The following is a 17,713-nucleotide window of genomic DNA, read 5'->3' on the forward strand; positions in this document are numbered from 1 at the left end:
CTTGTTCTCATTTTTATGACATTAGATATTTCAAAGTTCAATCCAAGACAAATTCCACATACCGAAGAGAGACAAACATTGTTAGAAGCAAACAAGAGTGTATATGAACTGTTCATAGATGAAACTGACTTTGAGTGTTTAGATGAAAGGTCATTGTACGATTCGTATAAACAATATTGTCAAGAATATGGTTATATGACAGCGTCTAAACGAACATTCTTGGCAAATGTCAAAAGTCTTTTAGACGTACAGAAAGGTGTATATACAAAGAAAAATTTTTATGAGTAAATTTTTAAAAAAAATATTTTTTTTATCCGATAGAAAAAGATGGCAAAATTCATCTCAGTAAACAAGTACATGTCAGGACTTAAAGAAGAACTAGACCCATTCACATATTTGAATGTTTACTTCTACCATTTTGAAAAGTCTTCATTCAGCAAAGTTTGGAACATCGAACCAGTTAAGTTTGCTATTGTGACTAAAAATGGTGCGAAATTTGAAGACTTAGACATAGAAGGTTTGTTAGCAGTCAAAGAAAGTTTTGACAGAAGGTTTTCAAACCTTAAAGAAGGCAAAGCATACAAACTTGTTATACCTTATGAACCAAAGAAAGCAGACGACTATGAATATTATGAGTCTAAAGTTGTAGAAGTTCAAGGTAAATTGGGTAAAAAGATTTTAGAGTCTAAGCCAGTGTTTACTCCTAAAGAGGAAGAGAACATTGACATTGACCCAGAAATGTTCTAAAAATAAAATTTTATTTTTACATGTCAAATTTCTTTTTCTCTGGAACTGGTTCAGGTTCTTTCTTCTCTTCTTCTACTTTCTTTTCTTTCTTTTCTTTCTTCTTCTTTTCTGGTGGAGTTATGTCAAATTTGGCGCAACTATATTTATGTAAAAGTTCTTTGTCCTTTAATAGCTCATCTATTCTGTTTTCTATTTCATCTTCAAGAACAGCGCATGTGTCTTCTTTGCATTCTAAGAAGTTTTGTTGGACTTCATCTCTCCAAGAGGCGTCATCTCTGTCAACAAGTCTGTCATTGACAAATTTTAAGACTTCTCTGCTTAATGTTTTATGGTTCTTGTCATATTCCCAGAAACAGAACTTTAGAACAAATTCACCTTTCTTGTTTACACTATGTAAGATTTTATGGTCGACAGATGTTTTGCTGTCGAAAAAGCTTGTCTCGAATATAGATAGCGAAATCGCTAGACATTTTCTAAAAGATAAAAATTTTAATTTTTCTAAAAATATGTTAGAAAAAAAGTTTGCTGACATTGACAAAAAATTTGAGAATGTTTTAAACAAGAACAAGAGGAAGTTAGAAAATGCTCAGATAAAGCCTATACATGACAAGTTCTTATTTGCTCAGAATGGTATAACAGGTCTAATTGCACCACCTGGGTCGGGTAAGACTTTCACTTATCTTAAAATGGCTGCACAACAACAAGAACTAGATGAGAAGAACCCATTCTATGAGTTAGTAGTCATTTGTAGTACTTCTGGTCAATTTGACCAAACCGTCAATTCGTTCAAAGATATTATAAAGAAGTCTAAGTTAGTATGTATAAAAGACTCTGAGTTGTTAGATTGGATAAAGAAGTACCAAAGAAGAGTTTTGAAGTATAATGCTATAAATGAGTATATAAATTCTAAGTTTAAAGACCCAAATGAGGAAATGCAGAGAATATTAGAGAAGAAACACTTCAGAAACAAACAGAAAGAGATAGAATACATTTCGAAGAAATTGCAATCTTACGATTGGAAGACTTACCCTCATAGATGTCTTCTTATCTTAGATGATTTCGCCTCTCATCCTTTGTTAAAGAATAGAGAACAAGATATGTGTCGAATTCTTAAGAAGCTCAGACACTTTAACATCTCAGTTGTCATTTGTGTACAGACAGCAAAGAGTTTAAGTAAGGATGTTAAAAGAATACTTACTGACATTGTACTTTTCCCCGGATTGTCCGAAGACGATTTCATGGAACTTATGAAAGAGTCCATGGCAGGTAAGTTTGACAGACATGAACTATGGGAGAAGTACAAAGTCATACAAGACCCTCATACTTCTTTCAGAATTCATATCTACGCAAACAAAGTTCAAATTGTAAAAAGTCAAGCTTGAAAAATAAAGAGTTCATTTACTCTGCTTGTTTGAAGTTGTCAAAATACTCTGTTATTTTTTCCTTCAGTAGCGGTAAGTCTTCTTTGAAGGTAAGTATTGTACAACCTTTCATATCATAGTGTGTTTGAGGTAACGTATCTTGAACTATTTGTTTCACATCTTCATTTGGGGTCATTGAAATCGGTAAGTTTTCGCGATAGAACCAATTTCTGTCAGATTTGTAAATCTTAGCAAGGTCGTAAAAGCTTTTGTTGTTTCTTCTGACTAAATGCAACATAACCATATCTTTATCTTCTTCTTTCTCCAACTCTTCAGTATAAATCATATACTTATAGTTCTTTTCCTTTCCTTTTGGTACCGAACGTGGTATTCTTTTCTGAATGCTTTTGTCTTTTGCTTCAAGCTTGTTTTCCATCTCTTCACGTTCATGTCTATGAATTTCGTCAAGAAGTCTGTAAATATACCAAGCATAACGAGGCGAAGCCCACATTGCAACAGCATTTACAAGAAGTCTATGTACATAATATCCTCTCAAACCGTTTGGCAATTTTTCACGATTTTCATACGGAATCTCTTCCCTCGGTTTTCCGAGGGAAGCAATCATATGAGGAAATTCTTCTAAAAGTTCTTTTGTCTGTTGGTTTTCAAACCAATGATATGCTTGCTTTGTAGAACGAAGAGCATTCAAAATACTTTGCATTTGGTACATATCGTCTTTGACCGAACGAATGAGACGGAGTTGTTTGTTATACTGTATGTACTCGTATTCTTCATTTATGGCTTCATGAACTATAACTGTTGTTGTGTTCTCTGTTGTTGACATATCTGTCTTTACATACAAAATAAAAAAAATATTTTATAAAAAATTAGCGTTATTTTCTGACTTTCACAAAAGACCAAAAATAAACGCTTTACATGTATTTTTCAGCAACTTCGTCAAATAATTTTATAGCTTTATCTATCTCATCTACTTCAAACGTTTCTTTACCTTTTATGGGAGCACCATACATTTTCTCAAACTTTTCAAGTAGTTCTGTTTCTGCAGCTCTCATATCATTAGCAAACACAACCTTGACTCTATTGACTGTACTGTCATATCTTTGAGTTATATTATATGTTCTTCCTATCTTATATCTTTTTGTATTGAAGTCCTTCGGTTTCTGAACGATGTAAAGTAAGCCTTCACTGCAACGTTCCGTATCGAATGAACCATATGTTATGAAGTTATATCCAACAACTGGGTCTAACCATAACAAAACTATTGGTATAAGACTTTTGTCTATAAGATATGCTGCAGTTCCATAGAATCTTACCGATATCATAAGCTCAGGATTTCTTGTCAAAATTTTCTGAGTTGAAGCATTTCTAACCCAGTCGTTTGTTTTCTTTCCAGATGGAGATATAATGTCTGACAAAGAATATTTGTTGTATTTCTTTGAGTATCTTACGTTTAAATCACCTATTCTAACCACTTTGGTGTCATTGTCTATCTTTCTAACTGTTTCAAACTCAATGTTTGTCATTTCTGTTCTTACATACAAAATAAAAAAATAAATAAAAATAAAACTAACTTTATTTTTTCTGTCTTAAGGAAATTCATGATTTTCATAGAGTTTTGGCGACTAAGTTTTTTTACTTACTCGCTGTTCTTCACGATTTTCATAGAGTTTTGGCGACCCAGAAAAAAAACGGTCTCGCTGTTCTTCTCTCGGTTTTCCGAGGGAAGCAAGCATATGAGGAAATTCATGAATTTTGGTCATTTTTCAGCAAAAATAATGTTTAGGGTAGAAGGTTAGATCTAACCTGTTTTCTCACCTCTTTTCTACCCCAGTTATTTTATAAGCGTTTTACATGGTAAACGTTATTTTTGGAATTTTGTGAAAACTCAACGGTTTGACACATGCCATATGCCATTTTTTGACGAAGTGAAGGTTTGCACTTCGTCAAAAAAATCCCTGAAATCAAGAATTTTGTTGCTGAATTCAATAAAAATAATGTTTAGGGTAGAAGGTTAGATCTAACCTGTTTTCTCACCTCTTTTCTACCCCAGTTATTTTATAAGCGTTTTACATGGTAAACGTTATTTTTGGAATTTTGTGAAAACTCAACGGTTTGACACATGCCCTAAAAATTATTTTACTCAGAATTTTGTTGCTGAATTCAGCAAAAATAATGTTTAGGGTAGAAGGTTAGATCTAACTTCATTTCTACCCTCTTTTCTACCCCAGTTATTTTATAAGCGTTTTACATGGTAAACGTTATGAATTCGTGAGACTCTAAACAGTTTCGTAGCTTCTATTTCTTCTTTTAGTACATCGAATGTTTTAACGATACCGAAAGTTTCTTTATACTTCTTCTTGACGTCAGATAGAAGGAAATCTTCTGCTGTTGGATAGTTTTTGTTCAGAAATTCTAACATGTCCATTTTATTTTCTACCGGCTTCTCTGCTTCTTTCTTTAAGTCTGCATAGTCGTTTCTCATTCTTTCTATCTCTTTGACGGAGTAGTTATATTTCCTCATTGCTGCTTTACATTTAGAACATTGCGGGTTCATTTTTGCGTTATACATTGAAATAAAACCAGCTAAAACAACTAAAGTGTCAATTGCTCTCTTCATCTCAAACATAGCGGGTCTTATTTGTTTGTTCGATACCTTACCTCTTCTATCTTTATCTCTTATCTGCCATACACATTCAGCAACTAACGAAACAAAGTTGTCGTAGGTCTTAAATTCTTCAGATTTATATATGTCAGAGATGTTCTTATATACCATGTCGCAATCTTTGTCCATAACCTTATGGTTGCAATGAAATCCTAGAAACTCATAGTTTACCTTTCGTATGAACTTCTTTATTTCTACTGAGTCAGTTGCTTTGACTTCAATTTCGTCGAATTCAGGAATAGTGAGTTTTTGTTGTTGGATTTCAGGTAGTTTAGGCAAATGGTCGATGAGGTCCTGCATTTCATAAAGATACTGTTCATTTGTTTCATCTTTCGCACTACAGTCTAAATTACTTGTTAAAAGTTCTTGCTTTATCTTCTGGATTTCTGTTTCAAAAGTATATGAAGAAGGAATGAAGCTTTTCATCTCTACTAACATAGATGTTGGATTCATGACTAACGAGTTTGGTGCTGTTGTTTGAATTGTTGTTGTGCCGATTGTTGAAATCATGTCTTTTATACAAAATAAAAAAAATAAAAAAAATAAAACTAACTTTATTTTTTATTTCGGGAAAATTCATGAAAATTCAAGAGGTGAAAAAAGAGGGTAGAAATGAGGTTAGATCTAACCATCTACCCTAAATTATATTTTTGGGTCCTTTACACTCATTACGAAGAAGTCTTGACAAAACATTTACGAAGAAGTCATGAAAATTCAAGAGGTTAGAAAACGTGTTAGAAAACGTGTTAGATCTAACATTCTAACATAAACTTTATTTTTGGTGTAAATTTCATGATTTTCGAGAGTTTTAGACCATGTTAGAAAACAGGTGAGAAAACAGGTGAGATCTAACATGCTAACATAAACTTTATTTTTGGTGAATTCAATAAAAATAAATGGTTCATTTACTCACAGTATTTTTGTACAAAACAACCCCAAACTTTTAACTTCTTTTCTGCAGCTTCAAATGCTATCTTAGCGAGTTCATATTTTCTAAATTCTCTCTTTAAATCTTCTTGTTCCCATTGGTCTAGTTCGTATGGAGAATTTCTATAACCATAACATATCTCACGTTCATGTTCTAATTGTTTTTCGCACATTTTTCCAACTTCTTCTTCAAACAAAGGTTTAGCATTCTCTACTGTATCTTCGAGTTCTTCTTCATCTAACTTCTCATGAACTTTCTTGTCTATGGAGTCCATAATTTTTCCAACTGCTATGCAATATTTTGGAGAAGCCCACATTGCTATATAGTTTATAAGTCTTGGGTCTACATACGTTCCTCTAACCTGTTTGATTTCATCAGGAATTCCTGCATGAATTTTGTATAAAAAGCAACCGTCGGAATTCCGGCGGTTGCTATATTCTTCACAAAATGCCTTATAATACTCTTCCCAGGACTTATTTTCCAACAACTTTCTAAAGTCTTTCCTAAACTGCTGACACATATTTGTTGCATTAATGTAACCATCCTTGTCTCTACGTAAGACTTCAATACCGTTATAAGTGCCTTTTGTGAATGTTTCGCCATTAGATTTGTTAGTGAATGTTTTTGCTTCGACTGACATTTCTGTTCTTACCTACAAGATAAAAAGTTAGAAAAAAAAATAAAACTAACGTTATTTTTTCTGTCTTAAGGAAATTCATGAAAATTCAAGAGGGTGAAAAAAGAGGTGACAAAACATTTACGAAGAAGTCATGACAAAACATTTACGAAGAAGTCATGACAAAACATTTACGAAGAAGTCATGACAAAACATTTACGAAGAAGTCTTGACAAATTCAAGAGGGTAGAAATGAGGTTAGAAATGAGGTTAGATCTAACCATCTACCCGACATTCTCGTCAAATGAAAAAAATGACACTTTTTCATTAGATAACTGTTATTTTTTGACGAAGTGAAGGTTTACACTTCGTCAAAAAAATCCCTGAAATCATATCTTTTATACAAAAAAATACAAAATACAAAAAATAAAACTAACTTTATTTTTTCTATCTTAAGGAAATTCATGAAAATTCAAGAGGGTAGAAATGAGGTTAGATCTAACCATCTACCCTAAACATTATTTTTGGGTCCTTTACACTCATTATGAAGAAGTCTTGACAAAACATTTACGAAGAAGTCATGACAAAACATTTACGAAGAAGTCATGACAAAACATTTACGAAGAAGTCTTGACAAATTCAAGAGGGTAGAAATGAGGTTAGAAATGAGGTTAGATCTAACCATCTACCCGACATTCTCGTCAAATGAAAAAAATGACACTTTTTCATTAGATAACTGTTATTTTTTGACGAAGTGAAGGTTTACACTTCGTCAAAAAAATCCCTGAAATCATATCTTTTATACAAAATAAAAAAATAAAACTAACTTTATTTTTTCTATCTTAAGGAAATTCATGAAAATTCAAGAGGGTGAAAAAAGAGGTGAAAAAACAGGTGAGATCTAACCTCTTCACCTAAATTATATTTTTGGTCCGGGAACAACTTTCTCTCAATTGGAGCTGTGGCATACTCTTTGCGTAAACGGTTCAGACCTTCTTCGAACTCTTGGTCTCTCTTCGATTTGGACTGAGATTGGAATTGCTGGGGTGGAGCTTGCTGGAACATCCAAGGGTTGGGGAAGTAAGGCATAGGCTGAGGAGGGTAGTTCGGGAAGCCTTGTGGTGGGTAGTAACCTTGAGGTGGAAATTGGTAGTAAATCGGAGGTACTTGCTGGAACTGAGGTTGCTGAGGAGACTGTTGTGGTTCTTTAGGTTCCTCTGGTTTGGGAATGGACTGGGTTGGTGGGACGTGGGACATTCGTTTGTGGCTTAACCGTCGGACCACAACGATAAAAATCTCTGCTACTAGCAGTACTGCTACTGACAGTAGCAGTACTTTATCGTCGAAAACCCTCTCAAATTTTCCTTTTTACTGACAGTAGCAGTACTTTTACTGACAGTAGCAGTACTTTTACTGACAGTAGCAGTACTTTTACTGACAGTAGCAGTACTTTTTCTGACAGTAGCAGTACTTTTTCTGACAGTAGCAGTACTTTTTCTGACAGTAGCAGTACTTTTACTGACAGTAGCAATGGTCGAGGTCGAACCTACCGACGAGGCAATTTACCTAATTGAACTTAACGACTGCGTAAAAGACTACTTGCGCAAGGTCGTGAAGCCCAAGGTCAAGTTCACCACTATTTCTGGAAGGGCTGCCTTGAATCTCGAGACTTCGACTGGAATTCCAATTGAGCTACCAGACGGGACAGCCTACGACGACATAAAACAAGCAAAGAAGGAAGCCATTATAAAGTTCTTTGCCAAGCGTCCTTGGATACTACTTCCAAACAGAGAGAGTCCAATTCCACGAATTATACAAATTCTCAGAGCACTGTTCCACTTCTCGGGTCAGCCGTTCTTCATAACCTGTGAAGGCGACATCCAACCAGTTCAGTAAACATCTCATTTTAACTTCACTTTTTTATGTTTTTTGTGAAAGTGTCAAAAATAAATTGTTTTCATGAGTTTTCTACGATGTTAGAAAAGTGGTTAGAAAACGTGTTAGATCTAACATGCTAACATAAACATTATTTTTCAATACTTTTTCAGCACTTTTCCGTAGTTATATATGAAAGACAGTTCGAGATAAAAGTCATAGTACAATGGAATAATATGTTGCACACCATTTGTTGTGAACCAAACTTGAAAGTCAGAGAAACTGTTACTAGGTGGTTCGTAGAATTTAGAAGCAAAGTCATAAAAGTCCTTACCAATACATAGAAAACTATTGTTGCTTGAACTGAAACTTGCATGACACATAACATTTTGAGGGTCAAACACGTTTCTATAAACTGTCAAATCTGCTGGTGGAAGTATAAATTGAAATGGACCATCTGGTGGTAATGGTTCGTTCTGGTTTAGTAACCGAAGAAATTGTGCCCAAGAACGTTTGTCTACTTTCCAAAATAAAAACTCTGTATCTCTTGGAGGGTTAATTTCAATCTTTTGAAATGAAACGGTGGAGTTCATCTTGTCATATTCTAGTTTCAGATAGTATGTTCCATTTAGTAAAGAGTCGTATTTTTCTTGAAATTCCCAATAATATTTGTTCATTTGAGTTTGAAAGTCATTTAGAGTTTTCTCAAGACTTTCGTCTGAACGAACTGTAAAGATTCTCATTTCGTCAAATTTGTCTATTAGACCATCAGGACCTTCATAATGCCCATGAAAATATACTGCGAACATAAATGCGTTAGTTCTATTTGAAAACAAAACTCTTCTAAATCCTATTGCCTTTGCATCTGAAGGACTTTGAAGCCAACGAATTGGATAGTCAAACCTGTATGCTCGGGATGAAATTTCTTCATCTGAAATAGTCCTACCAGCATTTGTAAAGATATAGTCTAACGGTTTTGTATCTGCTACTTTTGTTCTTTGTTTTTCAACCTGAAGCATTTAATATATGTAAAAATATATTGTTTTAAAATGGTATGCCATTTCATATTTCTCATCTAACAAACAAGTTTCCCAACGGTCTTCTCCAACAAACTCAGCGTACATTTCAAATAAAATTTAAAAAATGTCACTTTTTTAAAATAAATTTTTACTTCATGCAATGTTCACTAACATCGAAAGGCATGTCCATAAGACGTTCTTCTTCTAACCTCTCTAGTCTGTTTGGATAATTGGCACGTGCTGTTTCCAAATCCATTTCGTAGCGAAGACCAGCCAGTTTGTCATAGACTTTTATGGGTCTTCCTTTCTTATATTTAAAATTCTTCGAAACTCTCCAACCATATCTTTGCAACTCTGCTTTTATTCTAGCAGACTTTCTATCCATTCTATATGGGGGCATTTTTATAAAAATAAAAAAATATTTTTTTCTTTACTTTACATAACCGCCTGCTGCCATAAGTCTTTGACGCCAACCCATACCAGCTAATGAAGGTTGACTTGGTTTAGTTTCCAAACTAAACTTTGGTTTTGGTTTATCTTCAGTTTTTGGTTTTTCTTCTTCTATCGGTTTTTCGTCACTTTTCGGTTCCTCTGACTTTACTTCACTTGCAGGAACAGTTGTGTCGTCAACATCTTCATAAATATCATATGCCATTTGTTTTTGTTTTCCTTTCAACTTTTTGTGTTTGTTGTAAAGTTTAGAATATTTCGACTCTAAGTCAATGAGATGTTCTATAATGAACTGTTGGTCAGTGAAGTAAACTTTTCCATCTGTTGTCTCGAAAGCTCCTTCAGACTTCAATATTTTATTTGTGAGAGTCTGTTTCTTTTTTGAGATACTTGCCGTTCCATTTTTATGAAAAGTGACTTTGTAGTTAGGGTTTGTATTTCCAGACCTGGCACTTTCTATTATTGAATTTTTCTCTTCATCTGTAAGTTCTTTGACAGGTTTTGACAATGGTTCTGAACTTTTTGTTTGTGGTGTCAAATCTACCGTTTCAACTTCTTCGGTCATTTCATCTCAGTAAAAAATTTTAGTTTGGTTTGTTTTCAACTGGTTGTTGTTGTTTTTTAAGTCGGTCTAAAACTTCCTGAGGTATAGGAAGAACTTGACAAACACGTTGTGTAACTGCTGGAAGCCGACAAATCCATCTTGAACCCATTTGTCTCAATGCTGTATTGTTCATTTCATCTCAGTAAAAAACTTTACATTCCCCACGTTTGAGGCGGTTGAGGTTGGTTATTGTTTACCCATTGTTGTGCATGGTTATATCCTCTGTTAAAGAATCTTTCACCTTGGTCCATATAGTGTCCTGCTTGGTTATAGTAGTCATTTGCTTTGTTATAATAGTTTCCTGCTTGTCTTCCTACATTGTCCATCCATCCTTGAACTTTTCCTCTTGTTTCAGGATTTGGAATAAGATTTGTTGCATCTCGTGCTACATCCCAACCTTTCTGTACAGTTTGTATAATAGGTTGTGCTTTCTCTTTAAGTATACCTAATGTACTCAAAATCTTCCTTCCAACTCCAAATACACCTCTGGCTATTGTTCCCACTGCGGGCAAAAATCTGGATGCAACTCCTGCTAATGCGCCAAATAAACCCATTTCTTATAGGATAAAAAATGACGAATCCAAACAAGGACCCCTATGTTTCTAAGGCAACAAAGAAAGCACTCATGGTAAAAATCTTTAGTTCAACACCAAATGCTTGGTTTATGGATATCTTGGAAAACATTCCGAGAGTTAGAACAGATGGACCACCATACTGGCTAATATTTGTTGGTCAAAACACAAGATACTGTGAAGCCATACCATTATGGTCCAAAAATATTTTAGATGTGAAAACTGCTTTGACAATATTCGTTGACAAATACCATCCAACAAAACTGACATCTGACTGTGAAAGTTCTTTCAAATCAGATGATGTAAAAAACTATCTGCGTTCAAAAAATGTAAACCAATATTTCATTGTCGACCAAAACCATTCTGCTCTTGGTGTCATTGACGGTTGTATAAAAATGTTAAGAGACTTAAACCAACCACAAGGTGGTGAAGCAAATGAAATGTCATATGACGACAAATATAGACACTTCTCCCAGGCAAAGATGAGACAAGTTTTAAATATTTACAATAGCCGTAAACAAAAAGGTTTGGGAAACCACTCCCCCGAAGAAATGAAAAACAACCCTGACTTAGAGAAAGACTATATATTTAATAATTTAGTCAAAAGAGACAAACAAGAAAGAATGCCGGGCTTCAAACTTCAGAAAGGTGACAAAGTAAAAATAGAAATACCTAAACGCGACCCATATGAAAATACTATTGACTATGACAACAATGGGAACCCGACAGGTACTCACATTCGTGTTCGTAAAAATAGAAGAAAGTATACAAGAGAATATTATGAAGTTTTAGGCAAACATGGCAAAATGTACACACTGCAAGCAGAAGATAAAACTACTATTGTCAGACCTCGTTTCAAACTTGTCAAAGTTCAAGGTGGTATACTTTCAAAGACAGTTCCTAACAAATATAAGACAACTCCTGACGAATATGCTAAAGAAGTTGAAAATGACGACTAAGCATTTCTATACCATGCGTAAACTGTCATGTAAGGTGGCATGTAGTCTTTACTTTGTCCGTTGTTTGCGTATATCCTGAAACGTGATGTGTATGGTTTCCTCCTCCCTCAGTGTTACTCCAGTAACAATTTATAGCAAACTTAACGTTGTCTTTAACATCATATCCTTTACCTTTTATCATTGCTGACCAATCCCAATATTTATGCTTATGCCAACCTGCTTGAGATGTACTTAAATCTATGTAGTGACTGTGTGCAGGTAAATTTTCACCTGAAATCGTTTTACTTCCACCTGTTTCCTTTGAAGAGTTTGCACAATACAAAAGCCTGTCGACTATTTGAGTCCAAGTTCCAAAACCCAGAACTGTTTCTGGTCTGGTAGAGTTCATTGACGTATAAATAGAGCCTATAGGATATAATGTTTGAAGTATTTCTGTCTTTAATGTTTGAAGCTCTGTTTTGTCTGCTTTCTTGTCTAACATTGCGGGTAGTTCATATGCTTCAAAGTTTCTGGCATGACTTTCAATGTTCCTGCAACTCTTATCTAAATTGTTAAGAGTATCTTTTACGCTTGTACTCGGATTCTCTAAAGGTGCACTTGAACCAAGGTCAAAGTTCAGTATTATGTCGTCTGCTCTAAAGTTGTAAAACTTGTATGTGTATGAGTCTTATTTGCTTTCTTCTCTAACTCATCATTAACATAAGTTTTATCTGCTTTAAGGTCTAAACATCCTGAAACCCATCCTGTATCAGCTTTAGTTTTTAAAATCTTCGATGTCCATTCATGATACCATTCAGCCCTTTCTATAATTTCATTATCTTTTTCATCCACATATTCCTTATCTGCTTTCTTCTCTAACTTACTAGCCACATATTCCTCATCTGCTTTTGTCTCTAATGTTTCCTTAAGACTTGGTATTTGGTTAATATAATGTATATGAGTCTTTTTAGAATATTCGTTTTCAGCTCTTGTCACTTCACTTGACATTTTATTGTCAACATATGTTTTGTCTGCTAGTTCAGGATGAGTATGTTCTTTTGTTGCATAAGCATTGTTAGCTCTTTCTTCTTCTTTTGCTATTGCATCGTCTACATATTCTTTGTCAGCTTTGTTGTCAACATCTGCTTTCAAAAGAAGTTCATTTATAGGTTTCTCGTTTAAAGTTCCTTTTGTTGGATTTATACAGACAGTATTGTTCTTCTTGTCTTGAAATAGAAACTCATCTGTTAAAGGGTTTAATGTCAGTTTTAAGTTTCCTTCTTTCAATGACTCAGATATCTTAGAATAGTTTGAAAAGTTTGTTGTGTTCTTATTTAGAGCTTGCACAATGAGTTGTCGGTTGTGTTGTATTTCTCTCATGGAAGCAGTATCTTTCGACATTTTTTATTCTAGATAAAATATGCTTCCAATAGAAAAAGAAAATTCAAGAGTTGCTACAACTAAACCATTAGATGAACTTTTTACTAATGTCGGTCAAAAGTTTGAGACAGAGACCGTAAAGCATGAAGGCTATCGTTTTGACTACCCATTAAGATGGCTAAGAGACCCATCTGTCACAAAAGCTATTGGCTTTCGTAGAATGAAGTTCATTTCAGAAGCCATACATGGTTTCCCATTTACGGTCGGTTTTGAAGTTCGATACTATAACAAAGAAAAACGTATGTATGAGAAATTTGAACAGGGAAAACTTTTACAAGTTAGTTTGCTTGTAAACTTAGAAACAACTCTTCAAGCTTTTCAAGAAAAAATAAACGATATCTATATCGAATATGCAAAACAGTATAACATTGACGAAGGAGAATACCATCTCGATATTATTTATGACAGGAAAAATGCAACTGTTAAAATCAATAGAATAGAAGACCTTGGAGAAAACGTTTATATTTCTACAAAATATAACAACTTGGCATGGTATAGATTTATGAGGATGTTAAATCAGCCTGCAGCATATCCAGTACACCCAGACTTTTATGAAGTCGAAAACCCTAATGGAACATATGAAAATGTTTTCGACCCAGCTGCTATTATTGTTCATGCTTCATTTTCTGGCGCCCAAAACTCTTTCTTATGCTTGGCAAATGACTTTTACGAAAAACCTACAAAGTTATACGAACCACCAAGTGGAAGTATTTCAGACTTTCAAGTATGGTTTACTACAGATGGAAGAAAAAGAATAATTCCATTATACATGCGTTTTACTTAGAACTTAGTTTCATATACAACTACTATCGAACGGTAAAAATATAATTTTTTAATACGGTTGAGGTGTTGGATTTGGTTGCCAACTAGACTGTGGTGCAGGTTCAGGCTGTTGTATAACAGGAGCTTGTTCTTCTGGTTCAGGGTCTTTAGGTATAATACCAACAAACTGACCTACTCTTTTACCAATATTTTTGACTCCGTTCCAAATTCCTCTTCCTACGGTTTTTATTCCATTCCATATACCTCTTCCAACTCTTCTGAAGAAGTTTCCAATACTACTGAAGAAACCCATTTTTATATGTAAAAAATCTAATGTCCGCCTAGTCTCTTACGTTTCCTGTTGAGTTCCATAGCATTCTTTAACTGGAGCTCATACATTCTGTTTCTCCTCTGGTAGAAAACATATTCTGGGTCAACTCCTGTGTTCGCGTCATCTGCATAAAGTTGTTTATATCCCACTTCAGGGTTTGTATAAAACTCTTTCCATCTCATATTTGCATACCATGGTGGCAAACCTAACGCAGCGTCATTTGACATGGCAGTTTGCATTTGTACATCTGTTGGCACTTGACCATAGTTTGCCATTGCAGTTTGTATTCTAACTTCATTTGGAATATTCTCTGGGTTTGGTTGTCCAGGTTGCTGTGCATTCGCTAAGTTCTGTGCGTCCATTTAATATTAGATAAAAATATCTCTTACGAGTACATATACTGAACATTTGCAGGCATTGGTTCATCTTCATATTCTCTATATCTTTCTGCCACGTCAAATAAATAAATGACACAATGGAAAAAACCTAAAACAAGTAGTCCTATTTCAAACCACATTTACTTACTAATAAAATTTCTTTGTTATGACACTTTCTCCGGTTTATAGGACCTCTCTCATATTCTATCTTGTCATATCTAAACTCATAGTCATGTATGTCCTCTAACCATCTCATAACGGTTTCCAAACCACTTTTATCGGATGTAAAGTAAAAGCATGGATGGTTATGTAAAACGTCTAAAGTTTCTAAAGAGTCTCTCAAAGTCCAGTCTACTTGGTATTGAAAATCCCATGTGTTATAGAACGGTGGGTCCACTATAAAGAAAACATTTTCCTTGTCTTTATATTTTTCATACAACTCTGTCCAATGACATCTCACAAACTCTATACCCTCAATATATTTTTCTATGTCCTCTTTGAAAACATTTGTATAGTTAAGATATAAAACTTTTGACATAAGTGTTTCAATGTCATGAACTCTTATAGCACCACTATATAATAGTCTAGCAGATATACTATCCCAGTCTATATATTCTGCTTTTTTCAAAACCTCTCTCACAATATTTTTCTTATCTAATGGTATACGTTCCATCTTACCTATAGGTATCTTTTCTTTTAACTCTTTCAATATATTGTTTGTGTCTGGAATATGTTTGAGACGGTCCATATAGTTGTCGAAGTCATTGCATATAATCTTTGAGTCTGGGAATATTGTATGGCACAAATGGGATATATAGAAACTTCCACCGAACAAATCTACAAATGTTAGACCATTCGGTAGTTTCTTAAGTTCTCTCAATATAATATCTTTACATTTACTCTTATTTCCAAAGAACGGTAACGGTGGTTTTGTAAAATTCATTTATATATAATAATAAAAATGTTTTTTCCTGAAAAGTGACAGAAAAGTGACAAAACATGAAAACATATATAATTTGTGAAAAGTGAAACATTATATAATGTTTTCGACCCAGAAGAAGGCTTCTTCCCAGAAGCAATGGAGGAAGAAGAAGAGTCCTCCGAATTCACACCAGAAGACTAACAATTTTCCGAATAAAAACTTCATTTATACTAAACATCTTCGGGGCTAGAGGGCACGAAGTGCCTGGAAGCCCCACTACCTTTTTTTTGAATTCTTAGATTCTTGTAAATCTTGAAAATAAAAAAAATGCCAACATAAAATTTTCCAAAAAAATACCAAAAAAGTGACATAAAATGTTTTGATTGTCAACTTCAAGGGATTATATCCCTTGATAAAGATAATGTCTTCGTAATTTTAATTATACAATCTTTACACTTAAATAATATTATGTCCATATTAAATAAAAACAATCCTTTGTGCGCTAAACGAAATTTTAGAAGTAATTCATTCAAATATTTTTATGGAATGTATGAAAATGAAGTATTTATTAAGACAGTTCTTCGATTCGGGTCCAAATCTTGACACTTGGATACTTTTTTATGAGAATTCAGTTATCACTGAAAGTAACACCGAAAATAAAAAATTTAGACGATCAAAACAAGGAAATTATTATGTTACAACATGTTTATTCAATGAATTTAAAGATGTTGTTGTCAATATAAACATCAATGATCAAACAAAACTTCTTATTTCTATTTCTGGATTCTATGGCACAAAAACTCCATCTCGAACAGTTTATTCTTATAAAGGAAGTTGTGTTATCTATCGAACATGTGCCACAAAATCTATACAAACACAATATGGATTGGATGGAGGAGTATTTTTATGTTCACAAATATTACCATCAAATCCAAACAACAAAAACATTTTTGAAGATTCAACAGTCTTTGATTGTGGAGAAATAGATAAAGGATGGTCAATTAATAGTTTAAAATACGGAAATCTTAGTTATTCACGAAATAACATAACAAATAACAAATGTTTTTATGATGTTTCACTTCAAATTTTTTCAAACCAGAAATACAACATCAGTCAATCATCTTTCATTGATAACAAAGCAAACTCTAGATGCTTTTTTATTTTTAATGGTCCACATCAATTTTATTTATGTAATATCATTAGAAACAATGCTAGTCAATATTGTTTTTTATATCAAAAGTTACATTTGAATCTTGTTCAATCAAAAATAATAATTGTACACAAACATTTTATTTATATTCTTCATCAAGTTCAGCTACAATCATTAATAGTGATTATGATGGACAAACATCAAGTGCAACAATAATAAATACATTAAACAATTTATACAACGAATTATCACATCTTTCTACAGGACTTTGTGAAGCAAAATATAAAATTGAAAATAATTTTGAAGAAGAAAATGAGATAAAAAAATTCAACCAAATGAAAAATTTTTGCATCTCCCAATATTTAATCGGCTACCAGTGTCAACATCTTTTTAGCATTTCACAAATTTCATCATATTCAATTTTATCACTGATTAACTAAATAAACTATTTTACAAATTTTTAATAATAAATTAATATTTCCAATTTCTGTTTTCAATCGATCAGTTGGATATACAAATCCAGATCTCCACTTGGTTGATTAGTTTCACCACCATATAAACATCATCCACCACTTTTAGAAGGAAAACTTGACTATAATATTCCTTTATCAAAGTTTTTTTGGATCAGTCTCAGTTTATAACCGCAAAGATTATTTTTGCCTGTAGATCCGATAAATAGAAAGATATCAACATTTCTTGAAATTGTAATAGTTGTTACTGCATATACACTATATCCATCAGAGTACTAATAGACTTGTCATTGAGAACCATATGCTTCAAATATATATTTTCCAGATCTAAATTTATTTTGATATATGTGGATAATAAGTGCTATTACGTGGATAAAAAGAATTTGCATGATATTGTGGGTATATAGGAGAATAATTTTGATAAACTTTGTTTGAATCTTGAATGGAACATTTACCATATCGAAAATT

General features: G+C 33.5%; 13 protein-coding genes and 3 pseudogenes across 16 annotated transcripts, besides 1 other annotated feature; 4 read left to right on the forward strand and 12 right to left on the reverse strand.

Moving 5' to 3' along the window:
- Window positions 1-13,074: part of a mobile genetic element that runs on past the window's edge.
- TVAGG3_0240970 (protein of unknown function, DUF4108 family) lies at window positions 328-747 on the forward strand (the record flags this gene model as incomplete). Its single annotated transcript, XM_051227678.1, has 1 exon — window positions 328-747. One exon carries the CDS (start codon window positions 328-330, stop codon window positions 745-747), a length of 420 nt encoding a protein of 139 aa, XP_051112664.1.
- Window positions 2,120-2,952, reverse strand: TVAGG3_0240980 (annotated as a pseudogene). The gene has a single exon. A coding segment is annotated over exon 1 (833 nt).
- On the reverse strand, window positions 3,041-3,652 carry TVAGG3_0240990 (organellar and viral DNA polymerase type B; the record flags this gene model as incomplete). Its single annotated transcript, XM_051227679.1, has 1 exon — window positions 3,041-3,652. The coding sequence occupies one exon, from the start codon at window positions 3,650-3,652 to the stop codon at window positions 3,041-3,043; it is 612 nt and encodes a 203-aa protein (XP_051112665.1).
- Window positions 4,363-5,301, reverse strand: TVAGG3_0241000 (organellar and viral DNA polymerase type B; the record flags this gene model as incomplete). Its single annotated transcript, XM_051227680.1, has 1 exon — window positions 4,363-5,301. One exon carries the CDS (start codon window positions 5,299-5,301, stop codon window positions 4,363-4,365), a length of 939 nt encoding a protein of 312 aa, XP_051112666.1.
- On the reverse strand, window positions 5,697-6,359 carry TVAGG3_0241010 (uncharacterized protein; the record flags this gene model as incomplete). The annotated part of the gene is made up of 1 exon (XM_051227681.1): window positions 5,697-6,359. The coding sequence occupies one exon, from the start codon at window positions 6,357-6,359 to the stop codon at window positions 5,697-5,699; it is 663 nt and encodes a 220-aa protein (XP_051112667.1).
- On the reverse strand, window positions 7,188-7,592 carry TVAGG3_0241020 (uncharacterized protein; the record flags this gene model as incomplete). Its single annotated transcript, XM_051227682.1, has 1 exon — window positions 7,188-7,592. The coding sequence occupies one exon, from the start codon at window positions 7,590-7,592 to the stop codon at window positions 7,188-7,190; it is 405 nt and encodes a 134-aa protein (XP_051112668.1).
- TVAGG3_0241030 (uncharacterized protein) lies at window positions 8,369-9,229 on the reverse strand (the record flags this gene model as incomplete). The annotated part of the gene is made up of 1 exon (XM_051227683.1): window positions 8,369-9,229. One exon carries the CDS (start codon window positions 9,227-9,229, stop codon window positions 8,369-8,371), a length of 861 nt encoding a protein of 286 aa, XP_051112669.1.
- TVAGG3_0241040 (uncharacterized protein) lies at window positions 9,378-9,614 on the reverse strand (the record flags this gene model as incomplete). Its single annotated transcript, XM_051227684.1, has 1 exon — window positions 9,378-9,614. One exon carries the CDS (start codon window positions 9,612-9,614, stop codon window positions 9,378-9,380), a length of 237 nt encoding a protein of 78 aa, XP_051112670.1.
- On the reverse strand, window positions 9,660-10,244 carry TVAGG3_0241050 (phage tail repeat-like family; the record flags this gene model as incomplete). The annotated part of the gene is made up of 1 exon (XM_051227685.1): window positions 9,660-10,244. One exon carries the CDS (start codon window positions 10,242-10,244, stop codon window positions 9,660-9,662), a length of 585 nt encoding a protein of 194 aa, XP_051112671.1.
- TVAGG3_0241060 (uncharacterized protein) lies at window positions 10,264-10,416 on the reverse strand (the record flags this gene model as incomplete). The annotated part of the gene is made up of 1 exon (XM_051227686.1): window positions 10,264-10,416. The coding sequence occupies one exon, from the start codon at window positions 10,414-10,416 to the stop codon at window positions 10,264-10,266; it is 153 nt and encodes a 50-aa protein (XP_051112672.1).
- On the reverse strand, window positions 10,436-10,837 carry TVAGG3_0241070 (uncharacterized protein; the record flags this gene model as incomplete). Its single annotated transcript, XM_051227687.1, has 1 exon — window positions 10,436-10,837. The coding sequence occupies one exon, from the start codon at window positions 10,835-10,837 to the stop codon at window positions 10,436-10,438; it is 402 nt and encodes a 133-aa protein (XP_051112673.1).
- On the forward strand, window positions 10,855-11,814 carry TVAGG3_0241080 (uncharacterized protein; the record flags this gene model as incomplete). Its single annotated transcript, XM_051227688.1, has 1 exon — window positions 10,855-11,814. One exon carries the CDS (start codon window positions 10,855-10,857, stop codon window positions 11,812-11,814), a length of 960 nt encoding a protein of 319 aa, XP_051112674.1.
- A 139-nt stretch (window positions 13,075-13,213) lies between the features above and the next one.
- On the forward strand, window positions 13,214-14,061 carry TVAGG3_0241090 (annotated as a pseudogene). Its single transcript has one exon. A coding segment is annotated over exon 1 (848 nt).
- A 4-nt stretch (window positions 14,062-14,065) lies between these two features.
- TVAGG3_0241100 (serine threonine-protein phosphatase family) lies at window positions 14,066-14,308 on the reverse strand (the record flags this gene model as incomplete). Its single annotated transcript, XM_051227689.1, has 1 exon — window positions 14,066-14,308. The coding sequence occupies one exon, from the start codon at window positions 14,306-14,308 to the stop codon at window positions 14,066-14,068; it is 243 nt and encodes an 80-aa protein (XP_051112675.1).
- Window positions 14,309-14,325: 17 nt separating this feature from the next.
- TVAGG3_0241110 (uncharacterized protein) lies at window positions 14,326-14,688 on the reverse strand (the record flags this gene model as incomplete). Its single annotated transcript, XM_051227690.1, has 1 exon — window positions 14,326-14,688. The coding sequence occupies one exon, from the start codon at window positions 14,686-14,688 to the stop codon at window positions 14,326-14,328; it is 363 nt and encodes a 120-aa protein (XP_051112676.1).
- Window positions 14,689-16,000: 1,312 nt separating this feature from the next.
- On the forward strand, window positions 16,001-17,528 carry TVAGG3_0241120 (annotated as a pseudogene). Its single transcript has one exon — window positions 16,167-17,215. A coding segment is annotated over exon 1 (1,049 nt).
- The last annotated feature ends 185 nt before the right edge of the window (window positions 17,529-17,713 follow it).

Source organism: Trichomonas vaginalis, chromosome IV (assembly GCF_026262505.1).
Source record: "Trichomonas vaginalis G3 chromosome IV, whole genome shotgun sequence".
Classification (NCBI taxonomy): Eukaryota; Parabasalia; order Trichomonadida; family Trichomonadidae; genus Trichomonas; species Trichomonas vaginalis.